Source organism: Stigmatopora nigra, chromosome 10, assembly GCF_051989575.1.
Source record: "Stigmatopora nigra isolate UIUO_SnigA chromosome 10, RoL_Snig_1.1, whole genome shotgun sequence".
Classification (NCBI taxonomy): domain Eukaryota; kingdom Metazoa; phylum Chordata; class Actinopteri; order Syngnathiformes; family Syngnathidae; genus Stigmatopora; species Stigmatopora nigra.
In genome coordinates this window covers 14941101-14962714 of record NC_135517.1, presented here as the reverse complement: position 1 = coordinate 14962714, position 21614 = coordinate 14941101, and the positions used below count along the sequence as shown (strand labels likewise).

Below are 21614 nucleotides of genomic sequence, written 5' to 3'. Positions count from 1 at the left end.
TAAGGGTTGGAATGAACATCACATTATTGGTGACCTTTCCTGACAGATTTAACATAATTATCCATTAAACAAAGGGATCAATACAAAACAATACTCCACACAATTTTATTCACATGAATAACAAGAACAGCAAAGATCATTTTTATACATATGTGCCTAAAAGGGTTGCATCTCCTATTTTAATAAAAGGGAGGGCGTGTGGCTGTCAACGCAAGACAGGAGGATGGACCCGATCGCAGAGAAATAGTAATAGATAATGGCCTGCTCAAAGGGTTTTAGTTAGAGATCAAACGCAACCAGCAAACAAAAACTGGGAATCCAATATTACACCATTCTAACATTTGACAACTGTTCAGTTTCTTCAGAGAATAAAAAAATAAAATAGCTGTTGAGAGGTTCAGGTGCCTATTGAGTTGCAATGATTACAACAAAGACGCAACCAAAACTGAGATTACTATTTCTAATCATTTACGGGTGCCCTAACATATGAGCAATTTGAGATACGAGTAAAATTTCTGGCAAATATTTATCTGAGATACGAGACAAATTTTTATATACGAGCATAGAGCGGACGCGAGAGGCTGCTCATAAGAACATCATGGGCACTGTCTTTCTGGTCGCAACTCCCTCGTGTAATGTCACTACGAGCACTGGGTGCCGAGTTGAATTGTTTCAGTGTTTTTTTTTCCCTCATAGTCAGTGCAAATGGCGTATATAATACTTCTCGTTGGCAAGTGGTCATGCGTTATCCTATTGTGAGGACATTTGTGGGCATCATTTTTGGAATATTTTGAAGGGCATACAAAAACAAACAACCCTTAATACGCTGCATCTAAAAGTCAGGGTGGAGGTGGGGTGCAAATAAAGCCAACATGGGAGAAGAAAGGTATACAAATTAAAACAAAATTTGAATTAATTTTAGTGTAAGCTTAGATGAAATTTATTTTTGAGTGTGTATCGTAATCCAAGTTCATTTAAATTTGTTGATGTTGTTACGAGAGCGTTGCTGTGCAAAAGGTGCCCCCCTCTCTCTGTCCCTCTCTCCCCTCTGCGAAATCTGTCTAATTTTAGCAATATTAAACACATTTCAGTACTATTAAGTAGTTATTTGTTACTTTTTTAATAGATGGCGAATTGGAACACATAAAAATGTTTTTCCAAACCAAAATCCTGTTTTTGATGTTTATTCAGAGGGAATTAATTTGTCTTTAGTTAATTTCTATGGGTAACATTCATTTGAGTAATGAGTTAATCGGCATACGAGCTCAGTCCCAGAACGAATTAAGCTCGTATCTCAAAGTACCACCATAGTGTCAAATTTAATAATATTGTGTTTTAAGGGTATTCTGTTTGGTATCAACAACTTTAAGCATGTAGCAAGTACCATAAAGGGTAAATAGTCTTTCAATTTTCTGTCGACTGACGGTTCCTTGGAAATGATACTCGGCTCCAGCCGACTGGTTCTCTGGTGTGAAGTCTAAAATGGGTGTTAAGGTGTGCAGACTGGTTGAAACATTTGCCACACACATGACAACGAAACGGCTTCTCGCCAGTATGTATGCGATGGTGTCTTTTGAGCATGCTGACTGTGGTGAAACTCTTTCGACACACTGTGCAGCTGTATGGCTTTTCCTTAGTGTGCCAACGTGTGTGGACCTCCAATTGACATGCAAAGCTGAAGCTTTTCCCACACTCTTTACAGCTGTGCCACCTGTGAATGGTTGGGTGAGAGATACGAGTGGAAGGTGACTTGATGGATTTCATGTGTTTTAGCGTTAGGGAGTTTACACTTTGCTTTCTACTGGCGCAATGTGGTACTTTAACCTGGTCCCCTTTGGATTCTGACAAATCTTTCTGGGTGGTTGTGTGGCTATTTTCAGCAAGACCACATGAATCACTGTGACAGTCTTTGCCATCCAATATGACAGTCTGTGTGGATGATGAGCTGCTGGCTGTAAATTGTTCTTCAATGTCCAATGCTTTTTGTGTCTCCGGCTGAGATGGCAAAGGAGAAGAAGATCCAATATCTGTACCACACACATTTTTAGGAAATAGAGACGCCGACCATGGTTGTGTCTCAAAATGACCGCATGGTTCTTCTTTTGGGTCTATTTCAACATGCATGCACTCACTTGGAACATCTGTGAGCGTGCGCTCTTTTTTCACTTGTGGTTGCACAATGTCTCCCCTTTCAGACTCAAAGATGTGGTGATCTTGGGACTGGACAAGGGAAGCTTCTGAAAGGTGACATATCACATAGGCAGAGAATTTCAAGTTACAAAACGTAATATCTAAACAATTCAAACATCCTCTTGTAGCATCCCATTCATTCATTCATTTTCCGTACCACTTAACCTTCACAAGGATCACGGGGGATGCTTGAGCATATCCCAGCTAACTATGGGCACCAGGCGAGGTACAACGCGAATAGATGGCCAGCCAATTGCAGGGGACAAGCTTTACCGGACGTTTCCTCGCCAGACGCTTGGTCGATGGGCACTTCGTGCCCACACGTTTCGTCGATACACTTGGTCGATGGGCACTTCGTGCCCACACGTTTCGTCGATACACTTGGTCGACGGACACTTCATCCCCGGACATTTCGTTGACAGACACTCGGTCGACGTACACTTCGTCCCCGGACGTTTTGTCGAACGGATGTTTGGTCGACGGAAAATTTGTCGCCAGATTCGCCACCGGACATTTCGTCGCACGGACTCGCTCACTCAAAAAATGTTGTGGTCTAAAATGCATTTTAAAAAGAGGTTTAATATTAAATCAGGGGTGGGCAATTTATTTCACAAAGGGGATTAACCTGTGGCTGTAATGTTACATATTTACATGTATATGTTCATTAATTTGTACAGTCCCTTTATCCAATAAATCTAACTCATACTCAAGTGCAGTTCAAAAGCAGTTGCTAGACGACCAATACATTTAAAGTGGAACCTCTGGTTGAAATGTACTGTTGATAAGCGCAGTGAATGAATGCTCTTCAACTGCCAATCGCCCAATGAAAATGGATTGGACGCTTATTGGCGTCAATGGGAGAATATGAGTTAACCTCACACACTGGCTTGTCGAAAAAAAATCTGTGGAATTTTGTCTATTCAATACTGGTAGATTATTCAGTGGACAGCGCAACAAACTGACCAGAGGTGCTACTACAACATGAAGGCCATGTGTTTATCGCCATTGGTTTGTTCATTTATTGTTGTTTGAATAGGAGACTACGTTCATTTGAGAAAAGCCGACATTAAACAACATTCATTAATCAGCATTACATAGGAAATAGACCGAATTATTGCTTCCCTAGATCATTGTTTTACTGGTCAGTCAGCACCATGGACAGAGGTCACATCAGTGACTTGAATTGCTGGGATCGGACGAACTTAACCTACTGCTTTATTGTTTGCAGAGAACGCACACTGCACGAAAGCACCCTTGGCAACTTTTCGAGTGAAGTCTCTTGAGTTTGTGTAGCAGCATCAGGGCTTTGGAGGTCATCTGTCCAGTTTGAACAGATGTGACCTCTGTCTATGGTGTGTAAGCGTCAAAGGTTGTTTGTCACATTGTTCCCTGCTATAGGCTGGCCACCAATACAGGGTGTCCCCCGCCTCTGGCCCGAAGTGAGCTGGGATAGGCTGCAGCACCCCTCGCGACCCGAGTGCGGATAAAGCAGTTCAGAAAATGAGAGATGAGATGAGACTTCAAGGTGAAGCTTTAAATCACATTTTACTTGTATAATGACAATTTGGCCGCACCCTCACCATTGAACACATGTACTTTTTGTACAATTACTAATTTGTTGATTTTTCACCACATAAGCAAACTTGTTACATATTGAAACCAAATATTTGAATTTTAATACATAAACGATTTATTGGAAAATAAAAATCATATTATGATGATCCCAGTTAACTGCGTATAATACCGTAATGGTTATTTTATCCAGAGGACTTTCCCTTATGACTGTTTCTCTAAAGTTAATCAAAAAGTTTGTAGCTTTTGAAGTTATATCCACGATAATGACCCCCCAAAAAAAATTAAAAAATATCGCAAGGCATGTGGTGGTGCGACCAAAAAAAATCAACCCTAAGCTTCTCCCTCTTGCTACCTGGTTGCAGGAGTCTTTGAACCGCGACATTGAGGAGTCGTTTCAGGCGCTCGTTCTCTTTTTGGGAACGTTGAATTTCACTCTGATATTCAAGAAAGGTGTCTTTAACGGCTGCAAAAATCTCCTGGGCGGCCGCGGTCATTCGGTCATTCAGAAATACGTTCAACATCTCTAGCTTGGTCATGATTTCTACTGCGGAGCGCCCTTCTGTTTACGTCTGCTTACCCGGAAGTGAAAGCCTCATGGTTTTCATTGACATCATGTATTGTGTTAGATGCCTTCTTTGCGCTTTGAGAAAATAGCCAGACAAATAACATGACAATCATTTAAATCATTCATTCTTCAAGCGTCAAGCCTGACGACCTCGATAACCGCAGTTTTACATCAAGCCTATTATTTGTAAAATAATTTTCATTTCGTAACTCTAAATGCAATTACTTTTTTCTCCAGATTGGTGAATATTTTACCCGGTCTTCCAATTAACACAATGTCTATATTTGTACAATGTCATGTTCAAATAGTAATCACCATTTGTTTTTTAGATATTTGTTTTGGCCAAACCGGAGATCTACGTGTTTTGTTTTTGTTTGGTAATCCTATTTAATTGTTTCTTTTTTGGTTTTCATAGTACGTATTTCTTAAAAAAAACAACTTAATAGTCTTTACAGTCTTGTTTTTGTCTTTTCATTCTCTGAACCACTTTATCCTCATGAGGGTCGTGGTGGGTGCTGGGGCCTATTCCAGCTGACTCCAGACCAGAGGCAGGGCAACCCTGAATTGGTGGCCAGCCAATCACAGTGCACAAGGAGACAAGCAATCTTTCATGCTCACACTCATGCCTAGGTGCAATGTAGTTATTTAGTGTTCATTCAGCCTACTGTGCATCAATTTGGAATGTGGGAAGAAACCAGAATGACCAGAGAAAATCCAAGCAGGCCCAGGGAGAACATGCAAACTCCACACAGGTGGACCAAATTGATTGTTACATTTTGAAATTTTCACCTGAATACCTTAAAATTATCAGGATATATAGTGTACTTATAATTGCTGAATTAAACTGAGCCATAAAATAAAATCATTTTTATTTGGTCATGTGGACAATTCACTGACTAGTGAACTTATAAAGAAGTTGTGATTACACTGTTCTGTTCTCAGATTTCTGAAACCAATATACAAGAAAAGACAAAAAAGTAAATGACTAAATTTTCAAACTATTTCTCACAGACATGAAAAGAAAAATCTTCCCTGAGGTTAACAAGGGTTTTCAATTTACGTCTACTGTATAATCTACTGGTAATGGTCGTAGAAGTAAACAATATACGACCCGTAAGAAAGATACACCTGGACAAGGGCATATCATCTGAGATTTACGACACATTAATCTGACATTAAATTGATATTCACTTGCTTTTAAAAAGTCAATGAGAAAGTACAAGTGACATCTGATAGAAATTAAAACAAGGAGTACCAGAAATAGTCATATACATATTTAAATTTTATCAATGCATACACAGTATACAGACTTTGTAGCTTAACAAGTTTGTCTTTCCCAACACTTAAAATTTAACAGGAATTGTCAATGAAATAATTGAAAAAAATACAACACATAAATCGTAAGCAAACTGTTGGTAAATGAGCTTTAAGTGATAAACAAAAATAAAAAGCTGCCTCAACTGCCAATCATGTCAGACAGTTCCTGGAGTAGATCATCCTCTCCTATGCCAGGGTCCACCTCTCCATCTAGATGATCATCGGTAAATTCGTTGATCAGATCCTCTAAGTCATCGGCAGCAGATGTTGAATTGCGTGATCCAATCGCACTATGTCTTCGAGATTTACTCGAGGATGTCTTCAGTACAAAGCTAACACAAAGAGATGCCATCAGAAATCAATTTTGTACATGGGAAAACCTCGTCATTTGTGTGCACCAATGCATTCGGTTTTAATTCATCCCTGCTCACCACAAAAGGACAAAGCATTGGGAGCCATATGGAGGTCATAGAACTGTAAAGTAATACCTAGACATATGAGTGCCCCGACATACGGGCACTTTGAGATACGACTAAAATTTCGAGCAAATATTTACTTTGAGATACAAGAAAATGTTTGATACACGAGCATACAGCCAGGTGTGAACAACATAAGCACTCTTTCCCGTCGCAACTCCCTCATTGTCTTGACGAGCACAGGGCAGAGCGTTGCATTTTTGGGTTTATTTTACGTGAATATCGCGGATAATGTGGACCAGACATGGCCGCAATATTTAAACAACCGTGAAGTAGGATCATCCCTATTATTAGTACCAAATAACCATATTTTTACACATAGAAATCGTAACACGTTAATGTTTATTGTTGATTAAGGTTGTTAATGACCTTGTTTGAATTCTTATTGTTTCATTTATAAGACGTGTGCTTGTGTCCGTGTGCTTGTCAACGTCTTCTTAAGGTTTTGGGTTGGATGTGTGTGTTTGAATTTTGCCTGTGGTGTCCCCAACCCACTAACTTGCTTCACGACACCCCAGAGAGACACAATATAAAAAGCAAACACACACATACACCCAAAATAAGACAGTGGTTGCGTGCTCTCTTTATTGCATACCGTTCCTCTTGTTCCAATGCGCTTCAACATAGATAGATTTTGTATGCTTTTAAGACATTAATAAATCATTTTATTATAACGTTCTCAGTTTTTTGTGAGTTTCCTCACACCTTTCATACAAAATTGGGACACCGACCAATTTTAAAGGGTTAAGTTGGTAGTTGTGTGAGGACCGTGGAACGGATTAGAGAATTTACATATAAAGTGTCTACTTACAAAATCTTCAAGTTACGAAAAAAACAATGGAACCAATTAATTTCATAAGTAGCGGTCTTACTATTTTCATTGGTTGTAATTTACCATCTACTAATAGAGTAACAAATAACTAGTGGTTATGATTCTTTATGATAAAATAAGACCTTAGTATTCAATACAGTGCAGTTTGCGGATGGGGGAGGTCGAGGGTCGAGAGAGACAGAGGAGAGAAATAGACTTGACAGATGCGCTCGTAACATACCAAACTTTAAATTTAATTTAAATGAACTTAGATTCCAATACACATTCTTATAAAAAGTTGTAATCTTACGATACACTAAATTTAAACTTTCTTGTGCAAGGCAAACCAAGGCAAAGAGGTTAATGTATTGTAATCGCAGCTTTCGAGACAAAATTCTTGCTTCTCCATACGAATTGAAGAGCCAGCGCTGTCACGCATACACCAATGTTTTCAGATTACCGCATTTTTACACCTATATAGCGCACCAAAAAGTCTAAAATTGTCAATGCACCTTTTTAGTGCACTAAATTAAATTTTTGTATGGCCCTGACCGCTTGAGTGACTTGTTGTATTTCTTGTCGGCACACTACTTATTGCGATCAACCCAGCGGACGTTCACCCTAAAAATAGTCTCCCGGCGAATTCCAAGCATTACGGTAAATCCATTCAAAACATCATAGGGGAGTGGTAAGGCATTTGACGTCCGTGTGCTTGCAGCACTTTTAACCGTCAAAAACACTCAATACTGAAAGAAACAGCACGTTAGTGCGATACAGAGCCTGACGTGAATGACAACAGAATGCGGGTGTGAACGGTGGGAAACGGCTAGAATAACATAGGTACGGTAGTGGCTAGCATAAGATACGCTAGCCTAGTGTCATGCTAGCCCTGACCGACGGGGCACCCTAGGTATTGACAAAAACAGAAAATGTTTCTGCAACTTCGTCCTATCAGACGGTTCATTTTATAGGTGTGAAAATACAGTATTTTGTGGTAAATATCGATTGTCATCATACGCCTTTTTTCGCACTACCCTTCATTGCACCGGCTTGCTTTGGATCCATTGTGTTTCCCTTAGTTCTGCACTGACTAACACAAAAAAAAAAAAAAACAGAAAAAGATGCAACGCTCCACCCAGGGCTCATAAATCTTTGCACGAGGGATATGCGGCGAGAAAAACAATGCAGTGAAATCACAAGCAACGAACTGGCTGGCTTGTATTTCAAAATTTGTCTCGTATCTCGTGTTAAATATTTGCTGGGAATTTTACTCGTGTCTCAAATTCCTCGTATGTCAGGGCACTCGTATGTCAAGGTATTACTGTATACGTTCATAGATATGTATTGTCCCTTTATCAAACAAATAAACAATATTATACTAGAGAGAGAGAAAAATATACAAGTGAACTAATACCTTGAATGGGCAGAATACTCCTCTATGGCATTGGTAGGCGTTGCCACTAGGTTGTTTTCTTGACTTGGACTCTGTTTTAAAATCTGGGTGGTCTTTAGTCCCTCACTTGAGCTGTGGTGGTCTTCAAATAATATCCTGGAACTACAGGAAACTGAAGAGCTCGTCTCAGTTTTTTTACTGGAGGACGGCATAACCTTTAAAATAGTAAAAATCAGCTGAGGTCAGTTATATTCAAGGTAAGCTAAAATACTGAAAAGTGAACCATACCTTTAGGTCTCTATTTCCAGTCTCATGTGATTCTTCTAAAACGATTGTGGCGCTATTCAGAGGTTTAACAGCAGCTACAGCAGAGCGCACTCCTCTCTTCCTCTTTTGGCATGAATTGACTTGCAAGTCTGGCTTCATGACCGACGGCTTGACATTTAGTTTGGGCCGTACTGGAAAAAAGGTAACATAGTGCACAATCAACATAAGGAAAGGGCATTTCTTCAGGCTATGCAACTTTCACTAAACTTAGCGCAAAGCTTTGATGAATATTTTTGGAGACATTGAGGGAGTCACATTATTACATCGATCTGATGAAACGAACTAAAAGTTAGCACTTTTAAAAAAATATGAATAAATACGTAATAACACAATATGCAAGTGCAACGTACCTTTTATGTCTGTGGTATGCGTTTTATCAGTAGTCAAACTTTCTATTGCTGGAGAATGGAGTCTCCCTGAAATTGTCGGCTTGGATGAGAGTTGTGAAAATACATTGGTGCTCTTATTTGGGACTTGGTTGAGGCTTTTGGGGTGTTGCAAAATAGTGTCTTCCTCAGTAGAGTTTACATTTGTTAGAACAGAGGCCACAGTTGTGACAACAGGTGTGTTATTTAGAGGGGAATCTGAATTCGATTTGACAGTTTTAAGCTTGCGAAACAAGACATTTTGGGTGGGTGGAACTTTGCCACTGGAAGGTGATGATGGAAGAAACTTCTTCAGCGTAGTTGCAGCATTCACCGTTGGTTTGGTTGAAGCCTTAACATCAGAGGTCTGCTGGCTAAGAGAAGCTTTCTCAGCCATTTCTTGCTTGCGGAGATGTTTTTCACGCATTATCTCCTCAAATGTTTTGACCTTGACAATTAAGGAGGTCATCTGTAAAAGCACAGTAATGATATAATTACTGCTAAATCAAAGTAGAACAATTGAATTAGCTTCAGGTCAAACCTCAGGGGTAACAGCGGCTTTCCGTGTCTTTTTCGCTAAGTCCACACTCTTCTCTGCAGTCATGTCACCTTCAAAAAACAAACATATCTATTTAGAAGATATCTATCAGTTAGGGCATCCAACAGAGAGGAACGATAGCAGCCCAACCCTAAAATAAAGCACTTCAGGTAACCGCCAGAATCAAATGGGGTAGAAAACACTGGCAGAGTTTGAGCGAAACCTGCAGACCAAAGGTTCCTTTTCTGGGCACCATGGCAGGGCAGTGTGTCTCCGGTAAAACTTAAGACGGCAGGCAACAGTGAGTTTTTACACGTTTTATGCAAGTTTTTTTTCTTGAATTACATTCATAGAAATCAATATATATTTAGTTTAGCATTTTATCTGTATCTTTTCTCTATTTTGAAATCAATGACCCTATCGGCCACAGTGTTTTGCGCATGTCAGGTCTAATTTGCGCGCATATAAGCTGTACCCTTGATTCAGTCATCATTTTTGGAGTTACTTAAATGACATACATGCTAGAAAATACAGTATCACAATAACTATCTCCTAACTCCTATTCTCCGGGTACTCTGGTTTCTTCCCACATTCCAAAGACATGCATGGTAGGCTGAGTGATGGGAAAAAAACCAGAAGAAAATGCAACGCTCCGCCTGGTGCTCGTAGATACCTGTTATACACAAAAGAGATGTGGCAAAAAAGGCAGTGGGCTACAATGATAAATAGCCTCTCATGTCATGGCCACCTGGTTTTCTCGCATCTTGAAATTGTTCTCGTATAAAGAGATAATTATTTGCGGCCCTGGTAGAACGGGAGCCCTTGCTGTCATCTGGCGGACAAACACGAGTATTACATCTCCCAATATAACGGCCATGGGGGGAACAATTTCAGCGGAGCAGGGCATATTTTTACAGAAAGAAATTTATAAATCCTTCCCTTATAATTTTCTCTCATTTTTGTGTTTCCTCACATCTTTGATATAAAATTGGGACACATTGACCAATTTCAAAAGGTTTTGTCGGTAATTGTGTGAAGACCGTGGAACAATTTAGACAATTAACATTTAAGGTACACCTCTACTTGTGAAATTTTCACGTTTACGAAATCAATTACTAATGACAGTGCGAGGCATCCAGGGTACATGGAATAAATTCATGTTTGAAGGATGGATTGAAGATTAAAATTCTACTCGCGACTAATCCACTGGATGCCTCAAAATTAAAATCTCTAAATGGCTGTTATTGTGTGATAAGGATCGGAAAGCGCTTACACTGAGAAGTCACTCTGTCATTTTGTAGCAATCGTCGTTTCTTAAGTGCATTCTCCTCAGTGTTGGGACTCTTGACTTCAACAGACTGAATTCGGGCTGCCTTCTCCTGGCGTATTTCTTCTAATGTCTTTACTTTAACCTCTCCTGCTTTTGGTGTATCAGGGACTGGAATCACTGGCTCTTGCAAAGATTTTCCAGAGACATTTTCAGCTGTTGATTTTAACTTATTAAGATTAAGGTTTTGCTCCAGCTGATTCTCTTTTCTTTTCCTCGTTGTGTGGTGGATTTCAGTAGGGGATTGGTTGGCAGTAATAGAATGTTCTTGGACACCAACTGTTCGCTTTATAGTCTTCGGTGTCTGGATGGGGGCCGTCTTGGTAACTGTAATTTCTTTGTTCAAAGGAGGATGACAGTCTTTCTGGCGACGAGACATTGCTGCTTTTTCCATTCTTATTTCTTCGAGAGTTTTAATGTGAATCAGCTTGCCGTTTGATTCTGTGCTGATCTCTTCTGCTGTTAAAATATAAATGTAGAACAAAAAATTAATAAGGAAAATCAAAGTAGATATCAGGCCTCAAAATGCGACATAAGAATGGATGACAACATTAAAACAACAACACACACTAATAAAGTTTGCTTAAAATATCTGGAAATTTACACGGGTTCAGGTTAAGAGGAATAAAATGCTAAATAACAAGTGGAAGGCCAGTGTGCCTGTATGCAAGCCTGTACAACAAGGATATTATCACTCAGAAAACTTAAAATAAAATGTTTGTAAACTGAAATTATTCAAAAAAAAAATTAAAAGAAAAAGATAACTTAAAATATATCGTGGGCTTACAAATTTAAAACATTACAATCTACTAAGCCCTTCACTTTTGCCTTTATAAATAATTGATAAATTTCTCTCAGGGGATTTTATGGTAGCTCGCAACTCTATGGCACCTTGAGGCCCTTTTTAGTTGTTTGTTTTTAATGACAAAATGGTGTCGTAACTGGTGTCCTTGATCTTTATTTTTTATTCCGACAAGGAGAAACACAAGAGGGAAGTAACTCGTGATAACATATTTGGAATTGTTGAGGAAAATAACGAAGTTATATACATAAAGTACATTTGAGAAATGCAAACAAGGAAGTTAAGAACTACCGTATCCATGCATGTACATCTATATATATATATATATATATATATATATATATATATATATATATATATATATATATATATATATATATATATATATATATGTATATATGTGTATGTGTGTATGCGTGTATGTATGCATGCATATATACACACACACACTGAATTTGCTGCCATTCTGGGTGGATTGACAAAAGAACTAAGTATCTCAGCATGCACCGCGCACTACTTCTACGGGGGAAATGGAGTCGGGGGCTGCTAACCATAGTTGCGGCTCAATATTGATCCAAATATAAGGCACACCAGATTGTAATGCACACAGTCAACTTTTGAAAAAAATGAAGGCTTTTAGGCACATCTTAAAGTGTGGAAACTACGGTAGTTATTTTCTATGGTCAAAATTTATTTGAGATGTGAGTAAAATGACATAGGAGCTCAGTCCCGGAAAGCATTAAGCTCGTGTCTCAAGGTATTACTATACAAGTTTATGATGAATCACAAAAAAAAAAAAATGGAGTGAAAATGGTCACTAAAATAATTCGTCTATATTTACAATGTATGATGTATGGGATAACATATTTGGTAGATTTAACATTTTCTTACCTGATTGACTGATTGAAACAGGAGCAGAAGGTATAGAAAGTCGTTCCTTAATCGACTTAATACCTGATGAAGAAAACAAGCACAAGAGCAAACAGGACATCATTCCACACTAAGTGAAGATTCATCAAAGTACACATAACTTCTATTTGATTAGTGTTATGAAAATGCGTAGCATGGTATGACTGTGTTTAGGACATCCTTCAGATTTTCGACAATGGTGTGTTACCTTTCTGATAAGGCAATTGGGTTTCTTCTTTCACAAATCTACCCAAACGCTTTGCCAGGCTGGTTTTCATAGGGATACTCTCCCCATGCTTAAAATCTGAACAAGTAAAAGTTGTAAGTTATTTGTAACAAGGGACTACATTCTAGACAAATACAAGAATCAAATTGCCAAAATGAGTAGGTGTGTGCAAGTGGATCTTACATGTGGGGTCCTTCCGTCTCCCAAGCCTACCATCGGCACTGCCTCTTGGTCTCAAAGTTTCTTCAAAAGTCAGCGTGTCTAAGACAGAGAAATTGCATGTGAAATAATTGTATACAGTAGTTTGTCCATTTTAACAAAGAAAGAAACGTAATAATGCTTTGACAAGGTCCAATAAATTGTGAATTAAGTTCCAAAACAATTGTGAAACATTTTACCTTCATTTGATGAATTTAATGGTAGCCGTATGGTTGAAATTATGCTTTCCTTTTCTCCATTAAAAGAAATACCAGCACTTTCTGTAGAATTACTAGCTCTATTCATGCCCGCTTTTAGGGCCCGCTTTAGTCGGATCTCCTCCAGAGTGCTGACTCCGAAGTTATTTGGCTCATCTATCAAAAAAAAAAAACACTTTGAGTGACCACTGTGGAAATGCAAGAGGATTTACAATTTTGAATCCAATTCTTTTATTCTAGTTTAACTGACCAGGCTTGGATTTTTTTCTTGGGGATGGGCCATCTCCTTCTTCTGAAAATTGGTCTGGAAGCACAGAAACACAAATGTTATACAGCAGCCGATGAAATTTTTATTTTTGTTTATAAGGTGATGAAATTGTCAGGCCCTTTGAAGAATTTTAACATGTTTCGGCAGGAATGTGAAGCGTGGAGTAATATTTCAAATTTAGGGTATTTCGACAACAACAAAAAACATCTTTAAAGTCGACCCTGGATTATGTAAAATATTGAGGCTTCTATAACAAGTCTGTCTGTAATAATGATCAGGACACAACCTTGAAGACAACACCTAGTCCAAAAAAACAACAGTAGCAGCACTCAGTCTCAATATAACATTTTTTTATATATCATCATATAGAATCTTGTTGAAGCATACTCAAAAGTCAATTACATAAACTCACCTAGAACCATGACTGGGAATTATCATTTGTCACTTGGTAAAAGCTGTCTCAAGCCAAAGGCTTGGATCAAAACAACAGAATAGGCTACTTCTATGTGCCTAATTCCCTGAGCTCACTGCTTGGTTGGACAGGAAAAGAGAGACATATACCAGCCGTTATAGTGAGATAGTATACCCTACAGAACTTTTTAACCATTTTCTAAAGAAAAAAAACATTGAAAAATGCTGGTCGCCACAATAATGAAACCAAGCGGAAGAGGCCATCTGTTCGTCCATGATACCACTCCCAGCACCAAACTCAGCTCTAGCATATTGGCCAACAGTGAAATGGGATTGCTGTAATCCTTTACCACTCCACGTCTTTAACATGTGTGGCTTCACTTTATCGCAGTAACATATAGTAAGTATCCAAATTTAAAATGTCAAAATTCACCCTAAAACCCGCAAGAAGATCTATGTCTTTCGCTTGCCACTCAGAAAAATGGCGGAAAACAGCTCCGCTCAGCTCCTAAGAAAAATGGTGGGCACCGGGCGAAGGACATCGTTCTTACCCGAAAATAGAGCTCTCTGAGCGGACTGGACGGCCGGGAGCCTCAGTGAACACATCTTTTCTTTTCAGAAATGCGAGCTCTAGGTGACTGTACTGTGGACGTAGTCGTCCTAAGTCAAATCACAACGGGCTGTGGCTCAGCAATGTTCAATCTATCGAATTCACCAAAGCAACCCCTGAGGTGATAATGCTACCTTAAACACGCAAACAAAGCATTTCTTAGACCTGTAATAATGGAAAAAATGTTTAAACACCCCAAAAGAAAATACACGCAGAGGGATTGTGCAACAGTCACAGTACGAAATTTAAAATGTAATTTAATTTTAGGCAAAAAAATAAATACAGGTGAGTTTCATAGTTAAAACAGAAAGTAAATTCCCAAAGTGTTATGTGGCTGCAAGCCATTGAACACTTGTTTATTTGCTGACAATTCTACCAGTTCAAAAGGATCGGACGTCAATCATTGTCAATGAAAGCTAATGGAATGAAATGCGGAAAAATCATTATATATTCCTACTTGCGTTTAAGTATATTAATTGTGTAACATGAATAAAATAGAATTAACTTTGCTAAAACACAATCGAAAAAAAGGAATCTTACCATCTTCATCTTCATCATCATCTGCTGGGTTAATCACCACAGGTGGATGAGTGGGGCTAGGGACTGGTTCCTGGCTTTCTGCTTTTATGACTCCTCTCAACTGTGGATTTGCTGTGGAGGGGATGGGAGTGGCTGGAAGTGGGGATGGCTCTTCATGCAGCTGCTCTTTCACACTTTGCCCTGGGTTCATTTCGTTAATCACTTTTATTAATTTCATAGGTTGATGTGAAATAATCAAAAATGTGCCAAGATAAAATTCTCTGGTAATACACTCACTTCGGTCAGGTGGAAAAAGAATCCCATCAACACAACGAGGTTTTTCATGGAAAAAGGCACAGTGGGGTTTCTGGCAGCCGGCAGGCTGGGTTTCCCAAAAGCATTGTATTTCCTTCCGGTTTTTCTGTATTAATAGAAGAGTTTTCAATTAAGAACATAGGTATGATAGATTGGGGGCATTGAATTTATATTTGAAGAGGCAATAACAGAGAAGCGTCGCCTTTTGTTTTCTTTCTTTTTTTTTTAAATGCCTAAAATACATAAGCACAAACAGGAAGTTGAGTTTTTCTCCTTTTGGAAATAAAGAATTAAAATGAACGAGAATGTTTTGTCAAATTCTGGTACAACCATACTTTTTGGCAAAAACTTTTTACAACTTTTGTGTGCTCCGATTTCTTCTATTTTTGGATTTGGAGAAAATGTCCATTTTGAAATTTGAACATTTCATTGTCAGGTCAGTTAACAGTCTCATTATCAACATTTCATTTTATTTTAAAATATTTCTTACTGTGATTTCCATGTGGCGAAACATGCAGACATTTCGAAAGCAATGTCCCTCCTGCCAAAGACTGCAGACAGTCTCATTGCCCATTGCTGCTTCACAGTGCCTGAAGGGGCAGCTGTCTCCCTGGTGGAAAAATGGGAGTTCTTTATTATATGAAGAAGAAAATAACTTTAAAAAATGCAACACTCCGCCCAGTGCTCGCAGAGACACTACGAAGAGGGAGTTGCGACCACAAATATTAAGCGAGGAGTTGCGGGGGAGAGAGCCAGTGCCCCTGATGTTCTTATGAGCAGCCAACGAGAAGTAATATTTACTCGTATTAGCAATCGCTCCGGCATTCGCGCTGAGTGACGGAAAAAACACTGTAAAAAATGCAACGCTCCGCCCAATGCTCATAGATATCTGTTATACACGAAAGAGATGCAGCAAAAAAAGACTCGCGCTACAATGATAAACAGCCTTTCGTGTCTTGGCCACCTGGCTTTCTCGTATCTCGAATTTTTTTCTCGTATTTAGAGATATTTGCTCAAATTTTTACTCGTATTTCGAAATGCTCGTATGTCGGGGTGCTCGTATGTCGAGGTACCACTGTATATCTAATAAATGTATCGCTTACTTTAGTGCAAGTAGAATAGTAAAAGAAGTAGCAGTCGTCTCCATGATTAGTCATTGTGAGGTTGTTTTAAGTCTTGGTCAGCACTGATTTAGCAATGACCTTAGAACTCCGCAGCTGCTTCTTCCAGCCCAACAAGACTCCCCTGAAAACATGTACCAATTCATTTAACAGTCAGGATTATAATTTAAAAATGGAATACAAAAATAGCCTCATTCCAAATAAATATTAATGCTTTTAGTTTCTATTGCATTTATTACCTGAGGAGTGTAAAGACGTTCTCTTCCTCTTTTGAAGGTTGATGATGGGTTGCCCTTGTTTCAGTATGAATTCCTGGAGGAAAACTTGATCCATGAGATAAGAGGGAAATGGGGAGCGAAGAGGTCGCCCAGGGCTCTCAAACATCTCAGGCAGACTGCTTAACACATTACTGATGTTTGCTTCAAGTCCTCCCCCGCCCTCTTTTTTTAATTTTTTTTTTTTTTATTTGTAAGACTTTTTTTTTCTTTTAAAAAAGTTGTAGTTTGGGGCATATAAAGAAAAATGCTTAAGCTCATGTAAAAAAAAAGATTGTGAATTCAGACTGGAAGATGGTGAAAACAACTCTTCTTGGGTTGGACACATTTTGCACCCGTGGGAACATATGAGGAAAAAAATAGCTACCAAAATTGAAACCAAAAAATAAAAAGTCTTCTGCGCTTGTATTCCTAAAAGGGTGTGTTTTCCATTGCCAGGGACCACAGCAAAGGGCCAAAGGTGGACTAAGACCTAAAAAATTAAATAAAAACACTCCCCACAGAACTGAAAGGGTTATTATTGAACAAATGAAGCATTTTGGATACAGTTTGCATCATGAAGACATCTGTTTTCGAACATCCTAATAGTTCACTAATCAAATAATCAAATAATAACATTCACATAGTTTCAGAAAGTTCTAATGAATAACACATTTACCTTATGGAGTACAGTAGGCATTCTTCAATGTTCACCTCCATGTTCAGCACACTCAAACCGCATTAAAAATTGTTCGGAATTGCAACGATGCAGTAATAAAATATATACTTTTTATGTAAGGTAACATAGTTACTTTCATAATTGAATGAGGAAAGTAATTTATTTACCTTTTCACAGAAATTGGAATTTTCAAATTTGAAAGAAAAAATGAATAATTGTTAGACTGGTTATTTTTTTATTGTGATAACAATTTTGGTCATATTGGACAGGCTTAAATCATAATAATTGAAATGAAAAAATTCTATTTAACAAAATTACGATGGAATTTTAAAAAAAAATTGCTCTTTTCGTTCGCTATTCTTGAAACCTGTCGTTGAAAGTTTTTGGTCCAATTGTGTACGCTTTACTTTCAAGATGACACCAGAGAAAAAAACAGAATCATCTATTGACCAATTCTGGCAATATATTAGGCCAAGGAACTTGGGATCACGCGGGTATGGAACAATTCTTGCAGTCTACAATGATTATGGTGCAGGGTGAGATGTTGTTTGATCCCGTTAAGACCAGATTTCATGAACTTGTTGAAAATAATGAAATTAAAGTTTAATAAGGGGTTTAATAATAGATCAAAAAATGTAAAGTAAGAATTGTGCGAACATTCTCTCGGAAATTTCAACTGCAACTGCTTCTTACGAGCTGAACGCCAGGTGCTTCCTAAGACCAACTCGCATAAGACATCAATGGATGGTTTTCCTTTTTGTTACTTAATTAGGTCTCTTCAGAGTTATTTATCCACAATTTTATATATACGTAGCATGTTTTCAATAGAAAACCGCCATAGCATTCTAAGTTGCAAACGTTGGAACTGTAACTGTCTCTGCACAGCTGTCAAACGTTCACTCGTTTTTTTATAGAACATGTTTAAGATATTGGTCGAACGAACTGAGCCACCGTTACTGAAATAGAACAAAAAAAATATCGCTCAAGGCCTCTGCCTTGCAGTGCTGCCACTTGCTCATGTCGGCCAATACAGGCTTCAATATTTTGTCACCTTGTATGTGTATTTGTCAAATCGATCAGCAACTTGTGATTCAGCATTCTTATTGAATTGACATTGAGCCCAAAATCGGACATTTCTAAAACACTTATTCGACCCACCGCTGTAGGTTCCCTCACTATTCCAAAACCTTCAGAACAGCAACAAAGCCACGACATCAGTTAGCCAAGAGAATAGTCTTACCTACTTGTTGGTTAAATCCAGATGGCGGCTTTAACGGCCACGGTGTGTATGTTGTTAAAAACAATAGAAAAATTCACGTAAAAAAAGACGAATCGAGGCACTGATGAAAAGCGACCATAAAAAAATCAGTAAATTAGTAGAGGAATGATAGCTAAATGCAACTTGTGTTCCCAATTAATGACAGTTATAATATATAATTAATATAACGATAAAATAGTGACGAATGCGAAATGTTCTTTAAAATGTAGCATGTAATATTAGATCATTTGTACTAGGCCTACGTACATTTCTAGTATGTGTAGCACCCCTATGTTACCCGTAATTACTAGGGGAAAGCTCGCGCCCCTCAAACACTATAGACTAATTGTCATTAAAAAGAGTCAAATCCAACATGTGGAAATAATGACAATTACCAGTTTCTTGGTGAAAATGGTTTGCGATTTAAGTACAGCAGTACAGGTTTGATGTATTGCGTTAGCAACTTCTGAGCAAAATGGCGCTGAAAGTGTTTTGGTTTTATTCTTCTTCGCCTTTTCTTCTTCCTTTTCCCGTGTGCGTGGTTGTCTAACCATGCTTTTGATGACTACCATCTACCGAACGGGAGTGTAGATGCAACACACCCATGACCCATAGTGGCTCTTCATATGGATTTTCTTTTGGAAATATGAGCTCACCTTAATTTTTAAGGTAATCAAACAGAAAAGGTTTAAAAATAAAAATGGCTTTTTGTTACCTAAGGAAATGTTTTCATAGAGGGCATAAACAGTTTACCACTAACTTGATTTTATCGAGGTTTTTAATTTTCAGTGCTTAATGTATTCTTATAATTGCTTCTTTAGCATTTTAAAATGTACTGTTTGATCACTAGTAAATGTCTCCGTAGCCCCTAGGCATATTTCGTTGATATTAGGCAATACAAATAGATGTGAAATATATTTGTATTCTTATATTTAGTCTTGCACCCTTTTCACTATAATGTATTAAAAGTTACTAGAATAGAATTTAATTTACACCTATTGGTTAAAATGTGCACTACACCTTTTGCACTCCACCTCCTTCATTTGCATTAACGCCTCCCATTTTTATGACTTGTCTTATCTCTAATAAAACCACAGTTGAAGCAGCTTTTTCGGCGGGAGATAGCTTCGAGGTCTCGAGCCTCTGAATGGTCCACTCCCCCTCCTCTGCAAAAGCGGTCTTTAACTTTCATTCTATCTGCCTCAGTGTGTTCCTGTGTTCGAGTTTATTTAAGTGTTGATCAGTGGGCCCAACAATAGATTTGACCAAAATTGACATGACGATTAAGTGAAAAATATTTGAAGCTGGCGATGTGTGGAATAAGTAATTCATCTTCTAACATATGATAACCCCTTCCATCCCCCACCCACACACACACTTGTTGAATATTAAGTCAACAGTGGCTAATCCAAATTTCAATCACAACCAAGCCTCATTACCATCAGACCCTTCCTATCAAGTCATACATATAGTTTCATTTATTTGGGAGCTATAATGCAACACCCTCAATTAAATTAAAACACATTTAAAAAGGGTGCAATTGTGTTAAGTATGTTATAGATAGAGTATAGTTGTGGCCAAAAGTTTTGAGAAAGACACAAATATTACATTTTCATGAAGTCTGTTCCTTCAGGAGTTTCGGGTGTTTGCCAGATGTTTCTTTCGTATAATGACTTTCAAGTTGAAGAATTTCAATATTATCAAAAGTGTGTATTGAGAATTACATGCAATATGTCAATATATGCAGTGCTGATACTTCTTCAATACCTCTGCCATTCTCCCTGGCAGTGGTGTGCCCTCAGAGCATTCAAGGCCTTCTCTGCTAGCCTAAGAAATATCTGAATCACAGACTAATGTTAATTATATTTTGTCCATGAATACTTATTAAATAATTCCAAATTGTCCTTCAGCTTCCTCTCATTGCTTCCCCCTGGTTGCACTGCAACCAGATGTGTGTTTTCATATTGAAGCATGTAACCAATCACATTTCAGTCATTATTTGTTGCCAGTGTCAGAAATCTGCCTCAAGCCCTTGTTGTACCCGTGATTTTCCACGGGGTGGTGGTATTTCGCCTTTAAAAGACGGGTGAAATAATCAGACAGGCTCTTTGTTGTATTTTCAAACCAACTTTAGTTATTCAAAGCATATTCACACAAAACACAATATACAATAACACTCAAATATATACATAGTAACATATTAACAACCCGTTATAATCCAAAGCAATGTACTTGCTGCATAAACGATTATAACTTATGAGTATTGTAACTTGTTACCTTTTGTTCCGGCCGTCATATACTGCATACTTTTTATGCTATCCTTATAACGGCGGCCGAAAGTAGCCTGCTGTAGACAATGCACCCGAGACGCGCACATTCGCGCACACACATAAAAAAAAGTAAACAACCCACGGTCGAAGGTAGCTCGCTTTAAACAATACCCGAGACTCGCACATTTACTCGCACACATGAAAAAGTAAATAACCAGCGGCCGAAGGTAGCTTGCTGTAAACAATACCCGAGACTCGCACATTTACGCGCACACATAAAAAAAGTTAACAAGCATCACTAAGCATTACGTTCTTTCTCATATGCTACTATTGCCTCTTGCACATCTCACACTCAATCGTTATTCAAAACAAAGCAACATACCTTTAAAAGACGGGTGAAATAATCAGACAGGCTCTTTGTTGTATTTTCAAACCAACTTAGAGAAATGTCTGAATAGCCCGTTATTATACCCTACCAAGGTCTATGACCATTGGTTAATCATTACGTCATCGCCCCGTGTTTAACGCATGCTAGCGGCATGAGTCCCTTTTTAACTTAACACCTGCACTCATGTATAACATCAACTACTTCACCCTGTCACACTAGCGGCATGAGTCCCTTTTTAACTTAACACCTGCACTCATGTATAACATCAACTACTTCACCCTGTC

At 38.4% G+C, this 21614-nt stretch overlaps 2 protein-coding genes across 10 annotated transcripts; both read right to left on the bottom strand.

Moving 5' to 3' along the window:
* Positions 1-91: 91 nt before the first annotated feature.
* LOC144203731 (uncharacterized) lies at positions 92-4342 on the bottom strand. 4 transcript variants are annotated; one of them, XR_013327756.1, is made up of 3 exons: positions 4118-4342; positions 2133-2237; positions 92-1995 (listed from the first exon to the last, which is right to left on the bottom strand). XR_013327756.1 is itself a non-coding variant. In XM_077727304.1 (3 exons), the coding sequence occupies exons 1-3, from the start codon at positions 4299-4301 to the stop codon at positions 1405-1407; spliced, it is 912 nt and encodes a 303-aa protein (XP_077583430.1). In that variant the 5' UTR covers positions 4302-4342; the 3' UTR covers positions 92-1404. The 4 variants fall into 4 exon arrangements, 2 of the variants coding, with proteins under 2 accessions (XP_077583430.1, XP_077583428.1); XM_077727304.1 differs by having other exon boundaries at positions 92-2027; XR_013327755.1 differs by having other exon boundaries at positions 92-2234.
* An 840-nt stretch (positions 4343-5182) lies between these two features.
* zc3h11a (zinc finger CCCH-type containing 11A) lies at positions 5183-19190 on the bottom strand. 6 transcript variants are annotated; one of them, XM_077726026.1, is made up of 18 exons: positions 19068-19158; positions 18655-18682; positions 16721-16793; positions 16464-16605; positions 15851-15970; positions 15343-15466; positions 15067-15246; positions 13488-13541; positions 13220-13393; positions 13005-13082; positions 12804-12899; positions 12578-12640; positions 10831-11343; positions 9561-9628; positions 9005-9488; positions 8616-8785; positions 8349-8542; positions 5183-5979 (listed from the first exon to the last, which is right to left on the bottom strand). In XM_077726026.1, the coding sequence occupies exons 4-18, from the start codon at positions 16515-16517 to the stop codon at positions 5787-5789; spliced, it is 2565 nt and encodes an 854-aa protein (XP_077582152.1). In that variant the 5' UTR covers positions 16518-16605; positions 16721-16793; positions 18655-18682; positions 19068-19158; the 3' UTR covers positions 5183-5786. The 6 variants fall into 6 exon arrangements, with proteins under 6 accessions (XP_077582152.1, XP_077582151.1, XP_077582154.1 ...); XM_077726025.1 differs by having other exon boundaries at positions 18655-18754; positions 19068-19126; XM_077726028.1 differs by having other exon boundaries at positions 18659-18754; positions 19068-19125.
* Positions 19191-21614: the final 2424 nt, after the last annotated feature.

What these genes read in the sequence shown, in the direction of transcription:
- zc3h11a (XM_077726024.1), bottom strand. Translation starts at nt 16,517, where the DNA reads ATGACTAATCATGGAGACGACTGCTACTTCTTTTACTATTCTACTTGC. An exon ending in ACTATTCTACTTGCACTAAA is followed by an intron (nt 15,971 to 16,463) that starts GTAAGCGATACA and finishes TTTTTCCACCAG; the next exon opens with GGAGACAGCTGCCCCTTCAG. An exon ending in GCATACCACAGACATAAAAG is followed by an intron (nt 8,786 to 9,004) that starts GTACGTTGCACT and finishes CCTTTTTTCCAG; the next exon opens with TACGGCCCAAACTAAATGTC.
- LOC144203731 (XM_077727302.1), bottom strand. Translation starts at nt 4,301, where the DNA reads ATGACCAAGCTAGAGATGTTGAACGTATTTCTGAATGACCGAATGACC. An exon ending in TCAAAGACTCCTGCAACCAG is followed by an intron (nt 2,238 to 4,117) that starts GTAGCAAGAGGG and finishes GTCACCTTTCAG; the next exon opens with AAGCTTCCCTTGTCCAGTCC.